The 23,883-nt window shown below is 30.7% G+C and overlaps 1 protein-coding gene across 7 annotated transcripts in view; it reads left to right on the top strand.

Annotated features, from left to right (window-relative positions):
- The window catches only part of LOC126809837 (calcium-activated potassium channel slowpoke), an 82,304-nt gene extending 58,559 nt beyond the window's left edge, over positions 1 to 23,745 (top strand). The window contains exons 15-26 of one of the 7 annotated variants that reach the window (XM_050534643.1): positions 2,603 to 2,653; positions 3,986 to 4,046; positions 7,565 to 7,615; positions 9,535 to 9,691; positions 9,903 to 10,127; positions 10,676 to 10,877; positions 11,021 to 11,125; positions 11,824 to 11,954; positions 13,494 to 13,688; positions 14,073 to 14,243; positions 17,060 to 17,139; positions 19,109 to 23,745. In XM_050534643.1, coding sequence (XP_050390600.1) covers positions 2,603 to 2,653; positions 3,986 to 4,046; positions 7,565 to 7,615; positions 9,535 to 9,691; positions 9,903 to 10,127; positions 10,676 to 10,877; positions 11,021 to 11,125; positions 11,824 to 11,954; positions 13,494 to 13,688; positions 14,073 to 14,243; positions 17,060 to 17,139; positions 19,109 to 19,148 — 1,469 coding nt within the window. In that variant the 3' untranslated portion in view covers positions 19,149 to 23,745. Of the gene's footprint in view, positions 1 to 2,602; positions 2,654 to 3,985; positions 4,047 to 4,751; positions 4,863 to 7,564; positions 7,616 to 9,534; positions 9,692 to 9,902; positions 10,128 to 10,675; positions 10,878 to 11,020; positions 11,126 to 11,823; positions 11,955 to 13,493; positions 13,689 to 14,072; positions 14,244 to 17,059; positions 17,157 to 19,108 lie in introns of all 7 variants that reach the window. The other 6 variants (XM_050534639.1, XM_050534641.1, XM_050534642.1 and 3 more) reach the window with 6 other exon arrangements.
- The last annotated feature ends 138 nt before the right edge of the window (positions 23,746 to 23,883 follow it).

The raw sequence follows: 23,883 nt of genomic DNA, 5'->3' as shown, positions 1-23,883 counted from the left end.
GGTTTAACATGTGACTCCCGAAGTTATGATATATTATTCCAAACAATTGTAATATCTACATTACACTGTAACAAAAATTTTATGTTTATATTTTAAGTCACACAATCAGTTGATGTAGTAAAAATGCGTAAGTATTTTCAACCAGAACAAACAGTGGATATAATTTATACTACAACGGTTCTTCTATACTACACTTGTGTGAATTTACATTCATTTCACCGAACATCTATCAATTGTATACTTCTAAAAACTTAAGAGTTATTTTTATGCGCCCACATTTTCATGTGAATGTATATTGTCGTTGCCCCTGTCCTTCCGTCCACAGTTTGTTTGTGGATACTCTACAGTTTACAATTTTTATCAGATTTTGACAAAACTTGAAATGTAGGTTTATCTCCAAAAGATCTCGACATGTATCGGACCGTAACTTCATAATTTTAATCTGATGTTAATGAAACTTGAAATGTATGTTTATGACCCAAAGATCTCGGTTCCTTATGATATTTGCACATATCGATTTGTAACTTCCTGGATTATGGCCCCAGGTTGTACGAAAAAATCGTGATTTTAATTTGTGGAACCTCTAGAGGTGACAATTTTTATTCGATTTTAAAAAATATTTTAAAATACATTTTAAAGTATCACTGTTACACCCTAATGATGGTTGATTTCGAATTTTGTGAAATCAGACAGAACTGCTCTACAAAATCACCGCTCCTTGTGCGCAAATAGTATGAAAGTATGTACCCGGTAATATCTCAAAAATCTTGGTTCCGTACTATATCCGTGCAAATCGGACCATAACTTCCTGGATTATGGCTTTGATTGTACGAAAAATCACTTTTCTTTTTTTCAAGCTTGTTTTCTGTCCATCTCTTGCAAAATGTGGGCGTATCTTGCATGGCATCCGATTATTAAATTAAAATCATAAGTCATACTTCTTTCTTATTAGAAACAACTTAAAATCATAACTCTTACTTTTTTATTAGATTCGTTCCATGATATGTAAAAGAAAACATATCTCTCTTTCTTTTGGGGAAATGTGGGGGTTTCGGGTGGGGTGGTCTGCTAATTTACATATATACTTTACACTTACTTTAACTAAGACCATATAATCACCTGTATTAAATGATGCTTCTGATTACCTGTTCTTAATAATCCTGATATCTTGACATTTATTATCTCAAGTTCCTTAAATCTCAGTGTAATTGTCTCAAGATTCTAATACATCTCAACATAATTGTTTTGAAGATCCTAAAATCTCAACATAATTATCTAAACTTCCTAGATACTGGTTGAGATCCTAACCACAATACATTCTGACATCTTGAGATTCCAATGATCTCAATATATTATCTTGAAATCCTAATATCTTGACATCTTGTCTTGTTGTGCACTTGTCTTAATTATGGATATTGTATGCGCGTTGGATCAGAAGGCCTGTCATTATGTCAAGTGGCGTGGTTTTGATTCCCCACTTGTACGTGACAAGGGGTAAGGTTGTTCGTTTGTACAACCTTGTGGGTTTTCTCTAGGTCCTCCGGTTTCCTCCCAATGCTAAAGACCGCAATGGGTAAGTGAATTATTGAAATAAAAGTGAACCATGTTAGTCCCGAAATGTCCTAGTTTGTGAGGGTGGACAGTTAAACAACATCTCTCTCTCTCTCTCTCTCTCTCTCTCTCTCATTGGGGTAGAAGTGGAAAGGCATTATTGATCGTAAGTGCAAAGATACACTTGAAAATGTGAATGTAACAACATCAGATCATGAAGATGACACATGAGAATGATGTTTTCAACTCCTACAGTTCTGTGAAAAATGGAACCATATGCCAAGATTGGCACCTGAACACCAAGAACCAGCCATTGTGTCAATTCAAGAGGGCGAGAATACCCTGGAAGCGACATTGCAAGAAGAAAGGAGAAGGATCCCACAAGCAGCCATGCGACGAAATTGTTTGGTGTGTGTAGCTGCTAGAAATGGACATGATTGTTACCCCTTGTGGCTATATATGCTTCACTGTAAAGTGAAGTTTTTATGGCCTTCTTGGGTTGTTGATTCTATTGAGGCGATAAATGTCCAGCATACAATTATGCCAAAAATCACATTTCACCAGCACTTTCAGTCATATCATTTCTGCATTTCTTTTATGGCATCTCAGTATATTTGAGTGTTGTTGGCTGCAAGATTCCTGAGACTTTGTGAGTTTATATATAAATCAGAGGAAATTGTCTTGGCCTGATTGAAACAGCAACATTTTCATTGCCTGTTTACAGTATACTACTAAGAGCATGAGACAATGTCAGATGTAATATACAACTGAGTCTGATAAATGTAATATGTAACACAAAAGAAAATCTGATTTTCATCAGATTTTAAGGATATTGTATAAAGTAAGCAGTAACATATAGGCTTGATATTGTATTTTTCAATAGATGCTGGTATTAAATATAAACCTTGTACTAATTATCATGGGTCTAGAGAGAAATAAAAAATATTGAGAGAACTAAAATGATTTTATGTTATGTATATTTAAAATATTCAAGATCAGAGATGATATTAAACAAAGTATTAATGCTATTTTGACTATTATTTCTTCCTAGCGTTACACCATTCAACGGGTTCAGTAGGTTTTGTAGAAGCACAAGAAGATGGTAATACATTGATTCAAAGCACAATAACTTTACATTTCACTTTATTTTTACTATAGATAAGTGTTTGTGATGGTTGATACATGTATGTGTATTTATGGAAAACAATTCAGGTCTTGATTATATAAAGGAGTCATTAATTCTGGTTTCTAAGTGCTTCGTTCTGTCATCTTCATATCCAAAATTGACAAATCAATGTGATTCATTTATGTAGCAAGTGATGAAGTTTGAACTAAACACTTAAAGAAATGATAGTTAAATAACTCTTTAAAAAGGACTAGAATGTCTTCCATATAATTTATCAGTACTCCAAGCTGTTGGGCTTCTAGTGAGCAGTCAGTGCTGGAGATCCGAAAATTTAACTCTTTTGGCACATGTATCAATTATTAACCAATCTATTTATAATCCAGCTTGCCTAAAACCTTAAATCCTTTATACATAGACTATAGTACAAGACTTATTACAACATTTCTACCTGCATGATTTTAAACAAATATCTATCTTCCATCACCATGTTTGTGAATCTGTTCATATTAAAGTTTTACATTATCAAACAATGACAGACTTTGGTGGTGTCTTTTAGAGGATGGCAAATTTTCTTTTCTTTATAATATTATGCACATTTGAGGATCATGCACCAGGTTTTGAGGGTACCATGAATGAATGGGTTTTATTTTAGAATTATTATTATAACTATGGATACATACATGTATTAAATGCTGGTGTTGTTTATCTTGTAACCTTTTGTTTCTGGTGTAGTAAGAGGTGGTTGTTTAGAAAAGCAGATGAAAGCTAAAATCACATTCATAATTGGTCATGTACTAAATAAGATGACTAACTTTGTGCGGGTTAAAATTATTAATACATCTTTTTTATCAAAATGTATATTGCTTTTTTCTTTTCTTTTTTAAAACCAAATTGATCTTTCTTTTTTACAGGTACCTTATCCCAGCTTTTTTTACAATTCACGTTTTACATTCATATACACGACTTGTTTTTTATATATATATTTGTAACTTCATGAGTTAATATCATGTAAATCATAGTACTGTTTGCATTAGTGCTTGCAAATATGCATATGACTTGTTTATATTTGTATTTCTAATATTCAATTCACTTGTAAAAATTTCTGACAAAAATTTACTTTTATATATTTGTTAAGTATAAGACGCTGTAATTTAAAGATTTGTTTTTCTTTCTTAGTAACCTTAAAAGAAAATATTAATCATAATTATAGAATTTTGATTCCAGAGCCATCCAAAAATGAACTGAAATGCACCTTTTATATGACTTATATATAAGAAACTAAGTTGATTACTGGTATTCTCTTTTCAGTTGGTGGAACAAAGGAAAAGTTAGTGTCCTCACAAATTACCCAGCCAGCTTCAACTTCAATGTAAGTATATATTTTTACAGAACTTGACTTTAGAAATAGCCGACTCAAGTATCTTTTTTTTTAAGCAAAAGGGAGCAAGATGTAAATAAAGATTCTGTATGCATCCGCCACCAAAAATATTTTGATATGTGATTCCTGCTGAGTTTCTAGGAGAATAAAAACTCCTTTTTGTTTGCTTTTTTTAATCATATCTTTAAAATTTACTTAGTATAGATTATACTATGCTCATACCATAACTATAAAACCTGTAGTCTCATGCAGTCCTAGAAGAATAATGCTTTGTTTGTCTTATCCTTAGAGTGAATGTTTTTATTTGTGACGTTTGGATTTATTAGAAATTTTAAAGATTTTCGTAATTTTAAACATATTCATAGAAATGTTAATGTTCATTTTATTCATAGAATAGAAAAAAACCAATGTTATGATTGTGTGCAGAAAAGTATAATTTATGTACATGTATATCTAGGATTCAGTTATTTTTTTATAAACTTTTTTTTATCTGTTGTAGTAATGTTAGGTTGTGTGGTAATTGTGTTGTATGCATAGGTTGTATTAGTAATTGGCCACACAGAATGTGCATTATACCAATCAGAATTGAATAACCAAACCTTTAGCTAGTCTGCTTTTGGTGTTTTGTGTTCAAAGATAACATAAAGATACTATTATTAATATCATTGTTGAAAAATAATCTACATTTTTACATAGTGACAATGTGAAAACAGATGATGTTGAAGATGAAATTATTTCCAAGAAAACCTGGGCAAGGATATCGACTAATCATAGAAAGAGAGATAAAAGATTACGCCGTCTATCAATGTAAATGACGATACATTTTATTTTTCTACCTACAGCATGCACCTACTGGATGATAGTTGGTTTAAGAATTTGGAAAAACTATTTTTTATATCTCTTTCACTTCTATTATTGTATTAACAACAGATTGTACTTCTTAATTGAGTTTATTCAACTAAGTCCCATTCCCTTGTAGTCTGTTTCAAGAAAAATTTGCTATCAAATATGACAAAAATTCTTACAACAGATTTCAAAACCTGATCTTAATGTACATATATATTATTACATAATTATGGTGCAAGTTGTTGAAACATTAACCCTTTGAATGTCATAAATTGTATACAGTCTATTTATGAGGATGGAATCCAAAGGATTATTGTAGGATGATATTTGTACTGTTACCAATTTTAATTATGCTATGCTATGGAACATTCCAATACAAATCATTAAATAACATTTGACTGGGTGCATCTGAAAAGTTTATTTTCCAAATGGGATAGACCCTATGTCCATTTTAACATTATTTCCAAGAAAAGTAATAATAGTATCTTAATATGTATAAATGATTTATAATTTTATCTCTTCATTTTGAAAAATTGATGTCTCACTGTCATGAGATAATATTTTATTTAAAGGATATCAAATTAGTCTTGAAAAAATGTAGTAAGTTTGACGTTTATGTATATCCCATTTTGGAATGAAACTCTTCGTGTGCTAGACAGATTTCATCATTGGGATTATTCATCTGGGCCCAGTTGCTGGAACTATGATTATGCTTAACATAATGAGAGAAACTAAAAGCAACAACTAAATAAGTATTATTAGATTTAATTATTTATCTGTTGCTCTTATGTTTTAATACTCATGGTTAGCTCTACCCATTTGATGAATCAAATTATTTTTCTAGCATCTGGGCTTTGAACATACGATCCAAATGAAACAGGTATTTAGCAAACTAATAATGTAGCTCTTGCTTTAAAGAAAATCGTTGTAGATGCCTGATAAAAATAGCCACACCCCCCCCCCTCCACCTCATATACTTATCTAACTGTGAACACATATTTAATAGAAGTATTTTATTTCAGATAATATTCAGCATGTTCCAGATATATATCTTTGTCTAATTTTATTTTGGTTAAAATTAATCAAACCCATTCTTATCAAATTAAAGGGTCTCTGTCAGAAAATTCAAAGTTACTGTGTCTTGGTTTTGAACTCCAAAATCAGAAAAGGATTTATCATTGAAAGTGGTATCTGAAAAAAAAAGAGCAATCATGGCTTGATTATGTTTATGCCCTTGACCACAAGTGTGTAGTCATTGAATGAACTACTATCCTCAATTATTCCGCTTGTGATGCATTGGTTTTATGTCTTAGATTGTCATGACTGGCTGTTTTCATTGGCTCATGTCTACAGTCCTTTTTTTTAATGTTTCATTTAATCATGGGACCGTAAGGACACTAATTAATCTCTACAGTGTAAGTTTTACTGTCCAGATTTTGGTGAAAATAACTGTTTGTTAATTGTATTTGACAGCAAGAATGACTCTCCTGGTTTAAGCTACATGATATCATTTGTAAACATTGGGAGTATAACAGATTATTAATTATTTCTTCCTTATAGATTAAAAACTTTGTAAATTTATGGGACATATGAATGGACTGATCATACAAAACATTAGTATAAATTCCTAAAAAAAAGTATGTAAATCTTGCAGGGACCCTTTAATATAAACATTCTTCATATAATTACTTACATTAAAGTTGTAAGCTTTCACTAATTTATAACAATTTAAATACTATTATGAGTAATATTATTCCTATAGTTTTTACCTACCAATTAATTGCAACCTGATAACACTGTTATGAGTTTCAAAATCAAAGATAACATGACTTAGGATTCTCACCCAAGCACAATAAAGATAACCACTACTGCATTTCTCTAAAAATGGAAAGTGCAATATTTCATGATGCTGCAGTATGTCACACTAGGTTTACACTCAACTGTGAAGCTAAAGTTGCATAAGTTTTAAACATACTTTTCTGTCTATGAAGCTTTGGTTGCAGTTAAAGTTTGGTAGACATTCTCCTCTACTAAAAATTGACCTTTACTTGCCTAATTATACCAGTAATCTTCAAAAGCTAAAATTGGCTCACAAATTTGTTTAATGTATTTAAAATGTATTGTCATGTTATATATGTTTTCTAACAAGTTTCATCCACCCACATTTAATGTGGACATATATTGCCATCATCTGGGTCTAGAATCCTTCCACTATTTTATAAGAACAATTAATAGATTTTTTTTTTTTTTTCAAATTTGTAAAAATTGTTCATTTGGTCATAATCAAGAACCCTTTAAGAATTACGAATTTTCAATCATAATGGGTTATTGGACCATACAAATTTCGAATACGCTTTTACAGAGTTATCTTGCTGTTCACATTTGGACTGTTCAAGCTTGTAAACGTGATGCAGAAAAAAATATGTTAACTTTGGTGGTATTGTTCATTTGTAGACAATGATTTTATGGATGGCAATGCTAACTTTGCTGCTGGTGAGGGTATTAGGGCCTGTGTGTGTGGGGGGGGGGAGGGGTGGCGACAAGCCCTTTTCTATGTTATTGTCTATGTTATATAATGAACAGTTATTTGTAAATCTATTGTAATAATTATGAGCATCATTGTAAGCTCATTTAAACATTACCTCAATTTAAACTTTTCTTAGATACAGTTTTACATCTCCATATTACGAAATGAGAGAAACAGCCCTAACCAGGTATTTTATATAGTTGGAAGGGTGGTTGGTCACTGAATGGTTTTAGGTGTATTTACAAATTTTTTCTTTTTAATCTGGTCAAAACATTAGTCTATATATGTATTCTTTCCTATATATCTGTTTTCAACGGGGTAACATGATAGGGGGGTTGGTACCCCTCTTGTCCCTGTGTAATACCTGATGAAGATAGTTGTAGTGTTGTATCGCAATATACATTAATTATACTGTATACTGTATACATTAATATAAAAACAGGACTTCAGTTCATGATTTCAAAATTTTTCAGTTCTTCCTTACTAACATAATAACTGAAAAATTTATTACGGTACGGTGATTGTTTCTCTTTACTTTGTAATGGTATCAGTTGAGTTTATTGAGTTTTTTATTATACACAATTAACATTTTATTCTTAAAACACTATTACTAATTTCTCAACTCAGGTCAGGAATTATTGGAAGTGAAATTAAAACTGCTGTTTATTTTAAATTTATATAGTTTTGAAACTCCAGTTGATCTTATCAGACCAAGATCTAATAGTGCAGAGAAATTGAGTCCGAGATCTTTAATAGACCAAATTGAAGAGAGACCATTAAGTACTGAGCAGAGATCTCATAGTAATGCGTCTTTAGAGCTGAGTAATACTGGTGAAAGTACTAGTAAATTACTTGGTATTGAAAATGATGAAGTGTAAGAGAAAATATTTTGATATCACAGACTTTAGTAGCCCTATCAACACAGTGAAATGCAGTGAATTAGTTAGCACCTTCATTTTTCAAATTAATTGAGACAAATCAAACAATTTCCTTCTATCAAAAACAACCTTTAGATTCAATATTAGACACAGTGGAACAACTAGTTCAACTATTGTATCAATTGCACATGATTTTTAAAATAATATGTTTATAAGCTGACATCATTTAGACTTCCGTTTCAACACAGATATGCCACTATTCGATAAGCAAAAACAGCCTTCTTTAGGTTCATTATTAGACACAATAGAACAACTATTGCAGGGGTGGGGGGGGATGGGGGTGGGTGGCCAAATGGTTAGCATGTGCGTGCTGTATCATAAGATCTGTCATTGAGTCAACTGGCATTGTTTCAATTCCCCGGTTGTATGTGACAAGGAGTAGGGTCGCCTGTCCAACCTCATGGGTTTTCTCCGGGTCCTCTGATTTCCTGCTACTGCTAAAGACCCCTACGCACAAGCGAATTATTGAAATAAAATTGAACCATATGTTAGTCCCAAAATGAATGTCGAGTGGACATTAAACCCCATTTTTCTCTTTCTCTTTCTCTCTCTCTCTCTCTCTCACAACTATTGCACTTGATTCTAATTAGATGTGTATATGCTGATAACATTTAGATTTCAGTTTCAACACATATGCCACTACTGGATCATCAAATTCTAGAATTTAAATAGATCTTTTAGTTTAATATTTGTTTTTGCACAAAATCACTCATGCTCTTCAATACCTGTACTAATTTATATACAATTCGTCAAAAGATTTGTAGATCTGTTTCATGATATGCATGTGATATAATATTAGGAATCAAGATTTATTTTAATAGATACACTTCTAATTACCGCTTCATCATTGAAAATGTCTGATTTTTCATATCATAGTTCCATTTTCAATTGAGACTGTCTTAAATCTTTCTACTGGTGTGCTGTCACTATCACAAATATATTATTGTTTGTATTGTTTTTGTTTTGACTTGTCCATTATTATTATTCAAATAAGTTTTTGTGTTATGTACATGTTTTCAAGTTTGCCAAAAATAATGTTTTGTGTACATTGTTATATGTTATGGGATTTCAAATAATATAATTAAATATTTGGTGAAAATGTTCTCGTGCCCTGATAGATATATTAATATACACACATGATGTAAATAAAATGCCAATTTAATTACAGGCCACAGTTAACTGGTAAACAAGAATTAGCACGATCTACCCCCTCTCCCCTTCCTACAACAGATAGTGATAAAACATTTGAGGATGAACAGAGGCGGTTTGATTCTACTGGAATGTTTCATTGGTGTCCTGATAGGCAACTAGAAAGTGTGGTCATGGTATACACAATCTTTTGTTTCTTAAATATATTATCTTCAAAAAAAAGTATAAAACTCGTAGCGTCTATATTGGGGTCATTTTCCTTTAAAAATGCAAAAATAAGAAAGAACTTTGCTATTTTGTTAACAGTAAAATAATGATGCAACAATTTTAAATATAAAAAAGTAGTAAAAAATAAAATGTATCTTATTGCGTGGGTTTCTTTTTCAGGACCGCAATAAGGCAGCTATGTCAGGTCTACACAACCATATTATTGTTTGTTTATTTGCGGATGCAGGTTCACCTTTAATAGGTATCAGAAATCTAGTTATGCCATTGCGAGCCAGTAATTTTCACTACGAAGAACTTAAACATGTATTTATAGTTGGACATTTAGATTATATTAAAAGAGAATGGAAAACATTACAGAATTTTCCTAAGTTATCCATTTTACCAGTAAGTTAGATTTATTATTTTGGGATTGACTGCAATTTAAATCAGATATATATTTGAGGGAGGATAATAAAAACATGTGACAGTCTTTGGTGGTTAAAGTCCTTAGTAAAATAATGTGTATGGATGTTTTAACTCTTGTGGGGTTGGATGGCCGAATGGTTAGCACGTGTGCGCTAGTCAACTGGCGTGGTTTCGAATCCCCGGTTGTATGTGACAAGGAGTAGGGTCACCTGTCCAACCTTGTGGGTTTTCTCCGGTTTCCTCCCGCTGCTAAAGACCCCTACGCGCAAGCAAATTATTGAAATAAAATTAAAACCATATGTTAGTCCCAAAACGACCTAGTTTGTGTTGAGTGGACGTTAAAACCCATTTCTCTCTCTCTTTAACTCTTGTTGATAACTAATGGTGTATGAATCAAAAGAAGTAAAAATCAATTTGTGTAAAGTTTCAAATGAATGGTATTCCACATATACATGTGTCTCAAGTTTCATATGATAACATCTGACTATATAGGAGAGTGGTTTGAATAAATTTATATTATTTTTCAGGGTTCACCATTAAATCGAGCTAATTTGCGGGCAGTAAATGTTAATTTGTGTGATATGTGTGTTATTGTGTCTGCTAAAGATAAAAATATGGACGATCCTAATCTAGTTGACAAAGAAGCAATTCTATGCTCATTAAATATTAAAGCTATGAATTTTGATGATTCTATTGGCCTAATACAAGCATCCGCACCAACTAATTCAGGTGAGTATCTCATAGGAATAAGATGTCACCAGCTAAGATTTTTAAAGCTAACAATAATCTAAGTTGAGACTTACGACGTATAATTAATTTCAATTCATGGTTCAACATTTAACGTTATATAAGTGTAATTATTTTCTTTTTAGCCTTTTTACCGGCTGGGTTTTCACCATTAGGAAGTCCAGCTAGTCGACCTACCTCAAGAAGAGGTTCAATATGTGGATCTAATGTACCTCTTATTACTGAACTTGGTAGGAGCTTCAATTACATATTTTTCATAGTCAGGATTTATATTTTAAGGAACTTACTTCTTTTACTAGAAAAGATACATTGACGATCTGTACAGACTATGTATTTTATACAGATGATATTTATCTTACAACCTCATATTGTTCTGCTACCATTGAGAGTGGAGGGGACTTTCAGGTTCCCAAGTTGAGGTTTAACAGGCAGTGTGCTATGGGGAAAGTTTTGCCCTGACAGTGGTTATTTGGCTTACTCTTATTTCAATATCCATGAAGGTCTTTAATGTGCTTCCATACAAATGTCTGGACACTCTGTCCTGCACCACTGACATTTGATGAAAATGCCTCTTGATTATCAACAATTTCTGGTATTTATTGTCGGGGTTATTACCCTTGATCATTTAGGGTAGAGGCTAAAGTTACAAATTGTTTGACTTGAAATTCATATTCTGTCTTTATATTCATCAGATGAAGAAGCTTATTTCATCTATTGTCAATAATTACTGTCGGAGTTGTGACCCTTGATCACATGGTTTCAATATTGCTTCATGTTATTTAGAGGGAATAACGGTTGTATAGTAATTGCCAGACAACTATACTCCTTTGGAATGAGAATTAACATTTAATACTCAAGCTTCAAACCATCCGTACAGATATTTGTGAATGTGGTGACTTACTATGTATTTGTATTATGCTTATTTCAGCCAATGATTCTAATGTGCAGTTTTTAGATCAAGATGATGATGATGATCCAGATACAGAATTATATATGACACAACCATTTGCCTGTGGTACAGCTTTTGCTGTTAGTGTGCTTGATTCATTAATGAGTACAGTAAGTGAATCTCTGCCTAATAATTGTGATGATGAAGAAAATAGTTCAAGGTTTGGATTGATATATGACCTAGTTAAAAAAAATGAAATCATGAACCAGTTTTTATGCGCCCATATGGAAATGGGATTGTATATTGCCATCGCCACCGTCCATTTTAGCATCATCCACAATTTCTTGTGAACACTCTACAGACTAAATTTGTCAACTGATTGTTTTTTAAATTGATATATGTTGTTAACATTAGTAAGATGAAGAATCCTATTTAATTTCAATAATTTCTTTTAAATTCTTCTAGAATTATGGCTCTTGTTTCAGTTTATTGCACATTGTAAAAGCTCTAATGTCGAAAGTTATCATCCAATCTGTATGAAATTTATATACATCCTTTAAATTATTGACACAAAGAAGCCTATTGAATTTAAGTAATTTCAGTTCATTACGTCTCAAGTTATGGCTCTTTTTTCACTTTGTCGAACCCTTTGAATGCGACAAAAGTTATCATCTGAACTGTATGAAATTTATGTGTATTATTTGAATTAGTGAAACAAAGAAGTCTATTGAATTTCAATTTCCGTCAATTACGTCTAGAGTTATGGCCCTTGGTTCACTTTGTTGAACCTTGTGGATGCTCTAACAACAAAAGTTATCATCTGATCTGTATGATATTTATATGCATCATTTAAATTAGTGAGACGCAGAGGTCTATTGAATTTCAGCAATTTCTGTCAATTGCTTCTAAAATTATGGCTCTTGTATAAAATTTATATGCATTATTTGAATTAGTAAATTAAAAAAAGCTGTCAAATTTCAACAATTTTTGTATATTACTTCTAGAGTTAAGGCCCTTGTTTCAGTTTGTAGCACTTTGCAAACCCTCAAAGGATGAAAATTATAATCTGATCTGTATGAAATTGTCTTGTTATTGCTCCTTATTACCTACAAAAGAATTAAATATGCAGCAACCCTTGTTGACCGCTCGATTTAACTGCTGTGGGTGTATGTTAATTGCCTGCAACCTATCTTTATTTCAATATATCCGATAAATACTAGACAATACACACAATGTTTGTGATCGCACATGGTAATAATATTACGATGAATGTTACTAAAAATAGATGGCGCCTATGTATGATTGGTTAATTTAACTGAAAACTTTAGAGAAATTACGAGAGATGGCAACGTGAAAATTTCCACATGAATAACGTCAGAAGGATGAGGAAGATTATATATGAATAAATTTCCTTGCATTTAAGATTATATTTTGAATGTGGGTTATGTTTTTAAACAAAAGTTATGCAAGTTACAAGCTATATATATTTTGAAATGTAATTGTATTTGAATACTACTATAAGTAGTTTTAGACGATAGCAAGAGTTTGACTTTACTTTACGAGTGCTATTACTTAGCAGACGATGTCACTCAACAGTTGGGAATAGAAAATTATTTTTTCGTAGAAAAAAATGTTGATCTATACACCAAAAAATATGGTAATTTATTTTTTTTACTGAATGTTGTAATTTTGCGTCTTTTCTTTTTCAGAGTTATTTCAATGATAATGCTCTGACATTAATCAGAACATTAATAACAGGAGGTGCAACTCCTGAATTAGAACAGATTTTAGCAGAAGGTGCCGGTATGAGGGGAGGTTATTGTACTCCAGCAGTATTAGCTAACAGAGACCGATGCAGAGTAGCTCAAATATCCTTGTTTGATGGTCCACTAGCACAGTTTGGGGTGAGTTAATTTTTACAGACAAGAGATACTTGACAATTGAGTGCAATCCCCATTTTATATTATAAGATTCTGTCTTAAGACTCAAGCACTTTGTCAACTTAGTAATATTGCAAAATACCATTTAGTCATATTATAAAATTATAATCAGGATTTTTTGCATTTAATGACCAGGCATTAGAGGATTTTTCGCATTTAATGACATGCATTAGAGTTGAGGTGGCCTGGGATATTTTATTCACATTTTATTTATACTAATTGTTGTAAATAAGCAAAAAAATTATTAAAAAATTCAAAATTTCTCATCATGGTGATAGTGTAAGAATACCTTTTGTTATTAATGTTTTTCAAATATTTTGGTATAAATAAATGGTGTTTCTATTATAGACTGATGGTAGATATGGAGATATGTTTGTTCATGCTTTAAGAAACTATGGTATATTATGTATTGGACTGTATCGATTCCGGGATACAAGTGAATCTGTTAAAAGTCCATCCTCTAAGCGCTATGTGATCACAAATCCTGCTGAAGAGTTTTCACTTTTGCCAACAGACCAGGTAAAATTACTTCTGCATTTATTAGTATAATAGTGTATTTCTTGCCAATTATTCTTGGGCTTTCCAATGCACATATTTAGTAATTTCTTACAGATAAATGTGTGGCGGCATGACAAAGCCCTTCACATGGTGAAAAATCATGTTTTTATACATGTGCAAATTGGGGATCAAAATAATCTATAAATTGTCAAAATCGGTTGATAACTTTTAGAGATATTTATCATTTTATACAAGAAAATGACACATTCAGTAGAAACATGAAAAAGGAGAACATGCAGTTTTAACATAAATTTTGATATTTCAAAGTTTATGAGCAGTTTAGAGCAGTGATGGGATTTCAAAATTTTAGTTGTCAGACATTTTCTTCCCGAAAATAAAGGGACATAACTCTTATCGTATTAAAGCAGGAGTTTTCAAACCACAATTAAGAATCACGTGTCAATAAAATATTCAAATTCATATGTAATAAAAAAAATAGGTCCATCTCTTTATTTTTCATATTTAATTCCCGTTCTGTATTCAAATTTATGTCAATAATATTCCTACAAAATTACATGACATCATAATACCATAGAATGAAAGCGTGCCGACTACTGCCCATCCGTACCGGTTTCAAATTCCCCCAAAATTACCGTATTTTTCGGGCCATAAGTCAATACATTTTTCAGCAAAGTCCGGCATTCGTCTTATACTCCGTTTTGATTTATATATTGAAGGTAAAAAAATGATATCCCAAAATTTATTTGGCTGTAAACCGTAGTAAACGTCGCTCTAATACAACGAGCTAGTGACACCAACTGCTAAATAATCCCATTTGACTCGAAGCACGCACTATCGTCTAAAACAATTACCGAAACTACTTACGTTATTCCAATCGAAATATTCATCAACATTTCTTAGCGTGTTTATTTATTTATTTAAAAACATAAACCCCATTCAAAATATGATCATAAATCCGACTATAAGCCATCAAAATAGAATCTTTTCTTCCGACATCAGACATATTAGATTCGGCACATTTACACCTCTTAATTCCACGTGTCTCGCGAGATTTCTACTTTCATTTTGCGTGTGTGTGAAATAGCTTTATTTAACTTCGGCTTCCACTGAAGAAATATCACAGACAAGTTATGGGACACAATGTATATTGATTTGGGGTGTTATATACTATTAGGATATGTGACATATATGACTAATGTCTACGGCCGACATCAAGGAGATTAAAACGTGAGACAATGAAGAAATCACGGGTTAATTACGTAGATTAAGTTTATTGGATTGATATATAGTCCGACAAAGGAGAAGCAATGACTTCTGTTCAGGATTGAATTGATGAATTGTCCGACAAAGAATTGAGTCAGCCAATCAAGGCAGATTAAGTAGTTAGTCAAGGTAGGTGTATGGACGGTATAAAACGATAAATACCTTGATCACTTAATTACCTAATCAATCCAGCCTATTATCAACGATAATCGGGTTAAGTGGTAGTTATACACTCAGTACACTATATTAATTTTGGAATTTTGAATATTATTTACGATGTCTTGATGTCCGATTAGGCATATTCCTGGTCGGACAATTTAGGACGTTTGGAAAATAGCGTCGGACATGTCCGGAATATACAGGCAATATCCCATCACTGGTTTATAGTACTGGTTTATAAAGTTTAAATGCCGGTCAATCAGATTTCCTCGTGGGAGCCGCCCTCTTGGACAATTTGTAAACAATAGAACATGACTAGTGTTGACATAATTTGATAAATAACCAACTCCTTTCTATTAAAAAGTTTATGAAACTCGATCAAAATCAATTAAATAGATGTTAATTTCTCCGGATATAGTCCTGATATTACCTTATAGTGTGCGATCTACTCAAAATAAGATGTAAAAGTCATAAAATTGAATCAATTCAGGGAATGAACTTGTTTATAAGATGCACCTGGGAACTATTTATTTCGTGTATTAATACGCCCTATAGCTAGTATTGTACGGTGAAGAATATTTCTGTTTCATAAATTTGTATTTTTAAAAATAAATGTTTATAAAATGTAAATATGTTAACGGAAAATTGACCTAGAAAATGGTTAATATTGTATTTTGGCATATATCTCGTATTGGGCCTGCATAACATCTGACGTGCTTTCTTGTGCCGCCACACAAATGATTGGGGTTTTTTTTGTTTTTAATTCAAATCATTTGTTTTTAAAATCAACACTGTGTATTGTCTTAATGTCATTTTTTCCATTATTTTCATGCACTCACTTGAAATATGGTTGTATATTGTTGTCACCCCGATCCGTCTGTCCACATCTGATTGTCTTGAAATTTATACACAGTGTTTATTTCTATGAGACAAGTAGACTTTTAATATTCGGTGATTTCAAACTCTGCGCTGAAGGTTTATGCACAGTGTTTATATTTAAGAGACAAGTAGACTTTTAATATTCAGTGATTTCAAACTCTGCGCTAAAGGTTTAGCCTGATTACTGGTCCATATTTTATATATGTTAGTGCTTGGGAGAACTAGAAGCCTATCAAATTTTTGATTAATTCATATAATTAATTTAAAGGGTGGTTGCCCTTGATGAGATTTAGTGTCTTGTATTTATAGCTCACTTTAACTAAAAAAAGGATAAAAATGTGACTTTTTGGGCTGCTCTGGTAACTTATCTGCTGTGGGCATATGTTTTGTTTCCTGGCAACCTATCTTCATCTATTTGTGTAGATATTTCATCTTATATATGTATTGCCATTGCATGGTTAAAAACATATATTTTTCCTTCCTCTTAGTTGCATGTTATATGTGTATTTTCCCAGGTCTTTGTTCTTGCCCAAAGTGAAATCGGCATAAGTGAACTTGACATCTCAGAAAAAAATGGACTGAAGGCAACGTCAATGTAAGACTGGTTTTACGGTACGCAAATAAGCTTGATGCTTAGCTTTATTTCTAAGTCATGATTTATTATTAAGATACAGTACTAACAATTCTAATACAGTATAGTATCAGTACATCTGAATATCAGTTTTCTACTGCTGTTCTTACCACATGGATTACAAAACAAAATATTGGTCATTCTTTTAAATAATAAACTGACAATCTCTGCAAGTAATACATAGGCAAATAGAGTGGCCAAATTAAATTATCACAATTCCTGCAATTCAGTGTTTCTTATTGAAACTGAAATAAAGTAAATGAGGGTATTTCAAATCTTTATATACAGCACACCATAATTTGTAAATGCAAAGAATGCAATGCAACACAGGGTTAATGTTGGTAGTATCGATAATTACAGTCAGTAATCTCAAATAAACATACACTTGGTACCAGCTAAAAAAACCTATTATGATCGCTTCAAAAATATTTTTACTGGTATAACCAACTAATGTGGTTCTGAGCACAAGAGATTGTCCAGATGTCACTGTAATAAACAATGAAAATCAAAGCGGTACATCGAAATTCAAAATAATGATGTTTGATTTGTTGATAAAGAGCACAAGTATTTTGTTGTCCAGTGGTATTTTTAAATCAATAACATAATTAATTTACTCTAGTTTCCTCTAAAATATATTTTGTTAATTAATAAGTTATACTAAACACTTAATAACAAAATGTTATTTGTTAGTTGGAATTATTTGCCATTTTAGCTGAAATCGAAGATTAGTTATAAAATAGTATGATGCATTTCAGAGAAAATTTGAACTTTTTAAAATGAAGGTTAATTGAAACTTAGAATACTATTTAACTCAATATTTGCAAATAAGTAATTTCTAATTTAATTTAGGTCTTTTCATGATATATATATATATACTGTTCAGTTGATTATATATGACAAAATAAAGTTGACTAATATAATATAATGATGGATGATGTTAATTTGATTTTACATAAATAATACACACTGATACCTACAGGTAGAAATTTTATAATCTGAAAGGTGGTTATGATGGAATATTTACTTTTATTTATTCATAAACTATAATTACTAGTATTGAAGTTCATTATCTTTAATCCTATCTTGAACTGAGATTTATATTCATATGTCAAAAAGTAATTTATATACTGGTTAGTGTTTAGATTTCTATATATACCACCAAGTATGTAGGAGTGGGGTCAGGAGGGTGTATATAAATGCTTTTTTTGCACATGCATGCTTTGTGTTAAAAATTTATATATTCTATGTATGTTGATCTATATAATATATTTATTTTATGTTGTGTCTCTATTTCTATAAATTTAACTCTGAAACATGTTTGATCCGTAAATGATACTTCGCTATCGCTTTGGGTGCTTTAGTTTTGTCACTCCTTCCATCAACTGTGGAGTAGTGCTGGGTTGATATTAGCTCTATAGCAATGTTATACTCAGTGTTATGTTCATCCAGTTTGGGAGAGCAAAGTAGTCAAGCAGTAGGGCACTGGCCTCTCAACAAAAATGTCCTGGGTTGACAAACTAGGTGTGTGTGCCTGTGCAATAGGATAGGACAAAAACAAAGGTCAAGCTGTGTATATATTGATGTGCATGTAAAATATCAGATAAGATGGAAATGCCACTGCCTGGGCAAAATCATATGTTCATCTTAAGTTGATCAGTGTTAATATCCATTTGACTGTAACTAATAAAGTGATGAGAGTTAGACAGTTGATGGGTCTTTAATAACGAATGTAACTAGTGCAAAGTTAATATTGGATTTATGAATTAGTTGAAAATTATATATTTTATTTTTAAAACTGTTAGAATAAATGTTAAGATATTTTTTAAAAGCATATAAGAAAATGTTTTCCATTCTATTTATTATTTCTAAGGACAGTGCTATATAAATATTTTGTAATAAATAAAATAATTATACATGTTATTGTCTATTACAGGCCTTCTGTTTACAGCCATTCAACTTCAACGAGGTTGTGAAGCGAAGTAAAAGAAAAAGTGCTCGAGGTACTCGACATGAGAGTACTTCATAACTATAAAATATCATTTCACAGTTTCTTATTTTCTTATTAATTTATAATTTAAAGTATTGTGTTTCATAAGTCAGTAACCTTATTGTGTTTCATAAGTCGGTAACCTTATTGTGTTTCATAAGTCGGTAACCAAGTGCTTCAGTGTAATTTTTAAATTAGATGTTTTAGTTTATTCTTAAATTATTTCACTTTGAATGATTTAATTAAATTGTGATCAAGTGCTTGAATATTCTTGAAATTCATTTCCAATTTTTTTTTCCTGCACATATTTGTTAATTAATTTATGAACAAGCATCTGTATTTGTATTTCAAGTGAATTATTATTTATATATATGGAAATTTCAGTCCTGAAATCACTCTATATTGTGATGGAGTTGTAAATAGAATGAAACAGTTTGTGATTTTTTAAATATTTGAAACCACATAATATTTACAAAAACACATTTTATTTAAAATCAACTTATTTTTCTTTGTTGACTTTAGTAATAAATTTTCATTTTTATTTATCATTATTTATGCACTGGTATATAAGGAATGTGTGCAATTGCTTTCTTCTTATTTTAACAAAAATATGTAACCAAAACAATACTGATATTGGTCCTTTTGATTACATATTAGAATATTTACATTTATAAATATCATTGAATGATATTCTGCACATTTAAATTAATTTTTACCAGGGCTCACATTTGAGTCTTTATTGAACTATTGAAATAAGTATGTTAATCTTTTACTAATTAATATAAATAAGGGTAATCCAATTTATAATTTTTCTCTGTTAAAGGTCCAATATTCCAGAATGAAAGTCAAATAAAGACCATCACAACACAATTTACACAATAGGAATCTTACCAAAAAGGATATTGGTCCAAATTGTAGTTACATCAATCAATCCCAACATAAGTTTTGCCCATCTAAAGTTCTCATTATTTTCTAATCATCAGTCGCTGAACTATGTCGACAACTTATTTCTGTCCATAAACATCAAAGCCAAGATGGTATGTCATTTTGTTTTAGTACTGAAAGAACACTTTTCAGCTCTTCTTTTTGATATATTTAAGTATTGAAAATGTTTACAGGTATTAGCTTTCTGTAGCTGTGCACCTTTATCACAAGTTTTATTTTGAAGCAAATATTTATAACATATTATTTGAAACTGTAAAATACATAAATTTGTTTTGCTGGGAAAATTTGAAGGGGGAGTCCTGGATTCAGTACATATTGGTTACTATTACATATTACTGGAAATGTAATAGTAGATGTATAGTAATATATACCCTAGTCATATGGATACTATTTCATTCTTATTTCCATCAACCTAATCAAGGGTAAATTGTTATTTTCCCATAGTTGTAGATCTCCACAAAACATGAAGTAAAGGCTTCAGGTGGAACAAACATATCACAAAATTCCATAAGAAAGTGATTTATATAAACATGTAGATATAATTTACACTATATAAACATTTAACTGTTGAAATATATTCAGATTTTTAGATATACACAATACTAAATATGCCTGTACAAAGTTGTATAATTTTGATAGAGGAAATAGGCATTTGGAATGAAGCCATCTTTCAGTATGAATCAGAGTATGGTAGTCTTGATATACCATACACAATTTGAGAGCATGAAAAATCAAATTGAGAACAGAAAAAAAAGCATACCAAACAGAAAAGTTTGATTTGATAATTCAGTGTAATTTAGAAGCTTGTAATGAGGACTGGAGTATTCAAGTTACCATAGTAGTGTAATATCTAGCGGTTATTAAAACTGATTTCCTCTTCCATAGAGAATAGTCTAGATGTGACATGTACATTTCCAATTAAAACACAGCATATATATTATCATATATGAATATTTAATGTTTTGGTATTTTTGTACTGTACTTAGTGTAGAAAGATACAAAGTTTATCATGAGAATAGAAGTATATACCATACTACTGTTTTGTGTTATACATACATGTAACTTTACTATCATATTACTATTGTCTGATCATATATAGAGAGAGAAGCAAAAGAGTGAATGGTTTTTGAAAAAAAACTTAGAAACTATGTATTTTGTTGACTTTAGCTGCTGTAGATGTTTTATTTATTTTATTATTTAGTTTAATTAAATTAGTATATCAAATATACATTCAATTTCATATTATAATACTGTAAAGCAAGAGGTTAATGTATGCAAGAAATTAATGTGTAAATACAAAGCATGATCAGTCACATTAATTTCGATATGTTCCATTACACAAATAAAGAAAGGAATAAATCATATATCAGTAATAAGTATACAAATTCATAACATTAGAACAATCATCATCAATAACAATGCACTGATCGATGATGTTTATAGCGATGATGTCATTATCAGCTGGTTAACTGGTGTCTTAATTCTTTGCCACAGTCATAAATTTAGAAAATAGTGAGGATAATGTTGGTGGCTTGAATGTGGCCGTTCGTCATTGATATTTTTAGGACAATATCAAATTTTACTGGACTTTAATACATGCTTATTGATTATTTCACATTTAACTAGAAAACAAAGATAATCTTCCAGCTTGGATTCAGTCAGATTAAAAAGAGGCCCATCAAAAGATTTTATCCGACACTTAGAGTTGTGCTGGCTTATTTGTAGAGGAAGTCAAATGCTCTGCAATATTCAATTCATCAAATCTTTCTAAAATATGTACAGAATTGAACCAATTTATGACTGTTATTCCTTTTTGAGATTCTTTCACAGTAATTGTAGTTTGCAAGGATTCAGAATCCCTCAAATGACAATCAACAGCTATAAAATAATTTAATTTCAATAGGTATAGGTATACTCCTTTCAGTTTGCATTAATATCATGAATAGTTTCTTGTTAAATGGAACCTGTTCTTTACCAGAGCATATTTTCGTCATTTTCATAGAATTTAGGGTTTGGCTTCTTTTTTTTTTCTTGCAAGATTAATGTTATGTGCTATTTTACAATTACACTATTCATGGTAAACTCTTGTGTCTCTTGACATTGTCCATTGTTACACATTTAATATGGATGATCTCCTATAAGTTGTATAAATCACTTGTTATAATTTATTCAAGTTCAGTATTTGAACTATGTCTCAGTTGAACTAGTCTATGTCTATTGTTTTGTGTATAAATACTTACAGATTTTTTCTTAGGTTTTTACTTAATAACAATTTGTAATTTTAAAAAATTCAGTTTAAATCAGGGCTTTCGCTTTAAAATTTTGACAAATGACCCAATTTTTTTAGGTATCTTGTTTACTTTAGAGAAACAAAATATTTTTTTCAAAGAATGTGACAATTTTTTATATATATTTTTCAGTGTTTTTACACCTAAAAACAATAAATTCATCTGTATTTATTGTGTTTTATGATTAAATTCTATGAAGTTCAAACTTTATGACATGTAAATTGACTGAAGGGTAAGTTGTCTAGCTGGTCAATTTCACTAACAGTCAGTCAAGACAGACAGATAGACTGAAATGAGAGCCCTGTTTTAGATAATGTTTATTTATAAAAATTATTATAAATAATTAGGCAATAATTGGTCCAATTTCAACTAAAGTATAAAAATGTAAGACTTACTTTGTAAATGAGAAAATAATATGAAATACATGTGGTGTTTGGCAGACTTTGTTTCAAGAATCTGAGTGGCATATTCTAATTCATGTTCTGGGGACATTTTGCCATCTTGATGATTTATGGTAATAAACACTTCATGAGGATCAGAAAACTCAAAACAATCACCCAGAAGCTTTCAGAATGAGAAAATACCGGGGATGAACTCCTTTCATTTTTTTTTATCATAAATCTGTGTATATATATATATAGAACTTTATGTTTAGTGAACAAGTATTATTTAATATTTTACAAAAACTATTAATACTCAGTAGTTAGAATCTCTCTTTAGTAAAAATCTCATAGTTTAATTTTGTTAAAAATTTAAATGTTTTTTGTGTGTTGTGAAAAAGTTTTTAAAATAATATGTCCTATATGTCAGTTGATTTGTTTACAATGTTTATATATATATGTATATATGAACATATATAAGAAGATACCGGCAAGCCCAAATTAAATTGATATATGTATACATATTTATTTTATTTTGTACAAATATTGGTTATAAGGATATAGATCTAATATTTTGAAAACTCTTTTAATATTTGAAAATAAATTGCAATATTAAACTATATTTACAATTTTTGAGGGAATTCATTATTTTTTCTTCTGTTTAACTAATGTGCATTATTACAGTAGGTGTACGAGGTATCTCCTTTTCATTGTTTTCAGCTATTGCTATTCATGTTTTTCTACCTTTATTTGTCAGCAAATGGACTGTTATCTAATATTAACCAGTTTAAATTATTTCTCATGTATTTTTAAAGAGTGATAAAAGATATTTTTTTATAATGATTGTATATTAATTGAAGGATTGTATTTATAAACATCTATTATTATTATATCTTGTTTTTGGCTAATCACAAGTATTCTCATTGTTTGTGTGATCTTGGCTTGAATAAAACACATTAAAACCTTCAAATCTTTTCAGCTGTTTATAGGAAACTCAAATAATGTGCACCAAGACATGCCATCATTGACAAAACTTTCAGTGATGAGAAGTCTGGGTGTTTTACCCCAACAGATTGTCACCATCAGCAACAAATACTTCTAGGTGTGC

The sequence above is a fragment of the Patella vulgata genome, chromosome 2 (assembly GCF_932274485.2).
Source record: "Patella vulgata chromosome 2, xgPatVulg1.2, whole genome shotgun sequence".
NCBI classification, from domain to species: Eukaryota; Metazoa; Mollusca; class Gastropoda; family Patellidae; genus Patella; species Patella vulgata.
The sequence above is the reverse complement of the archived record's forward strand: the minus strand, read 5'-3'. Positions and strand labels throughout refer to the sequence as shown.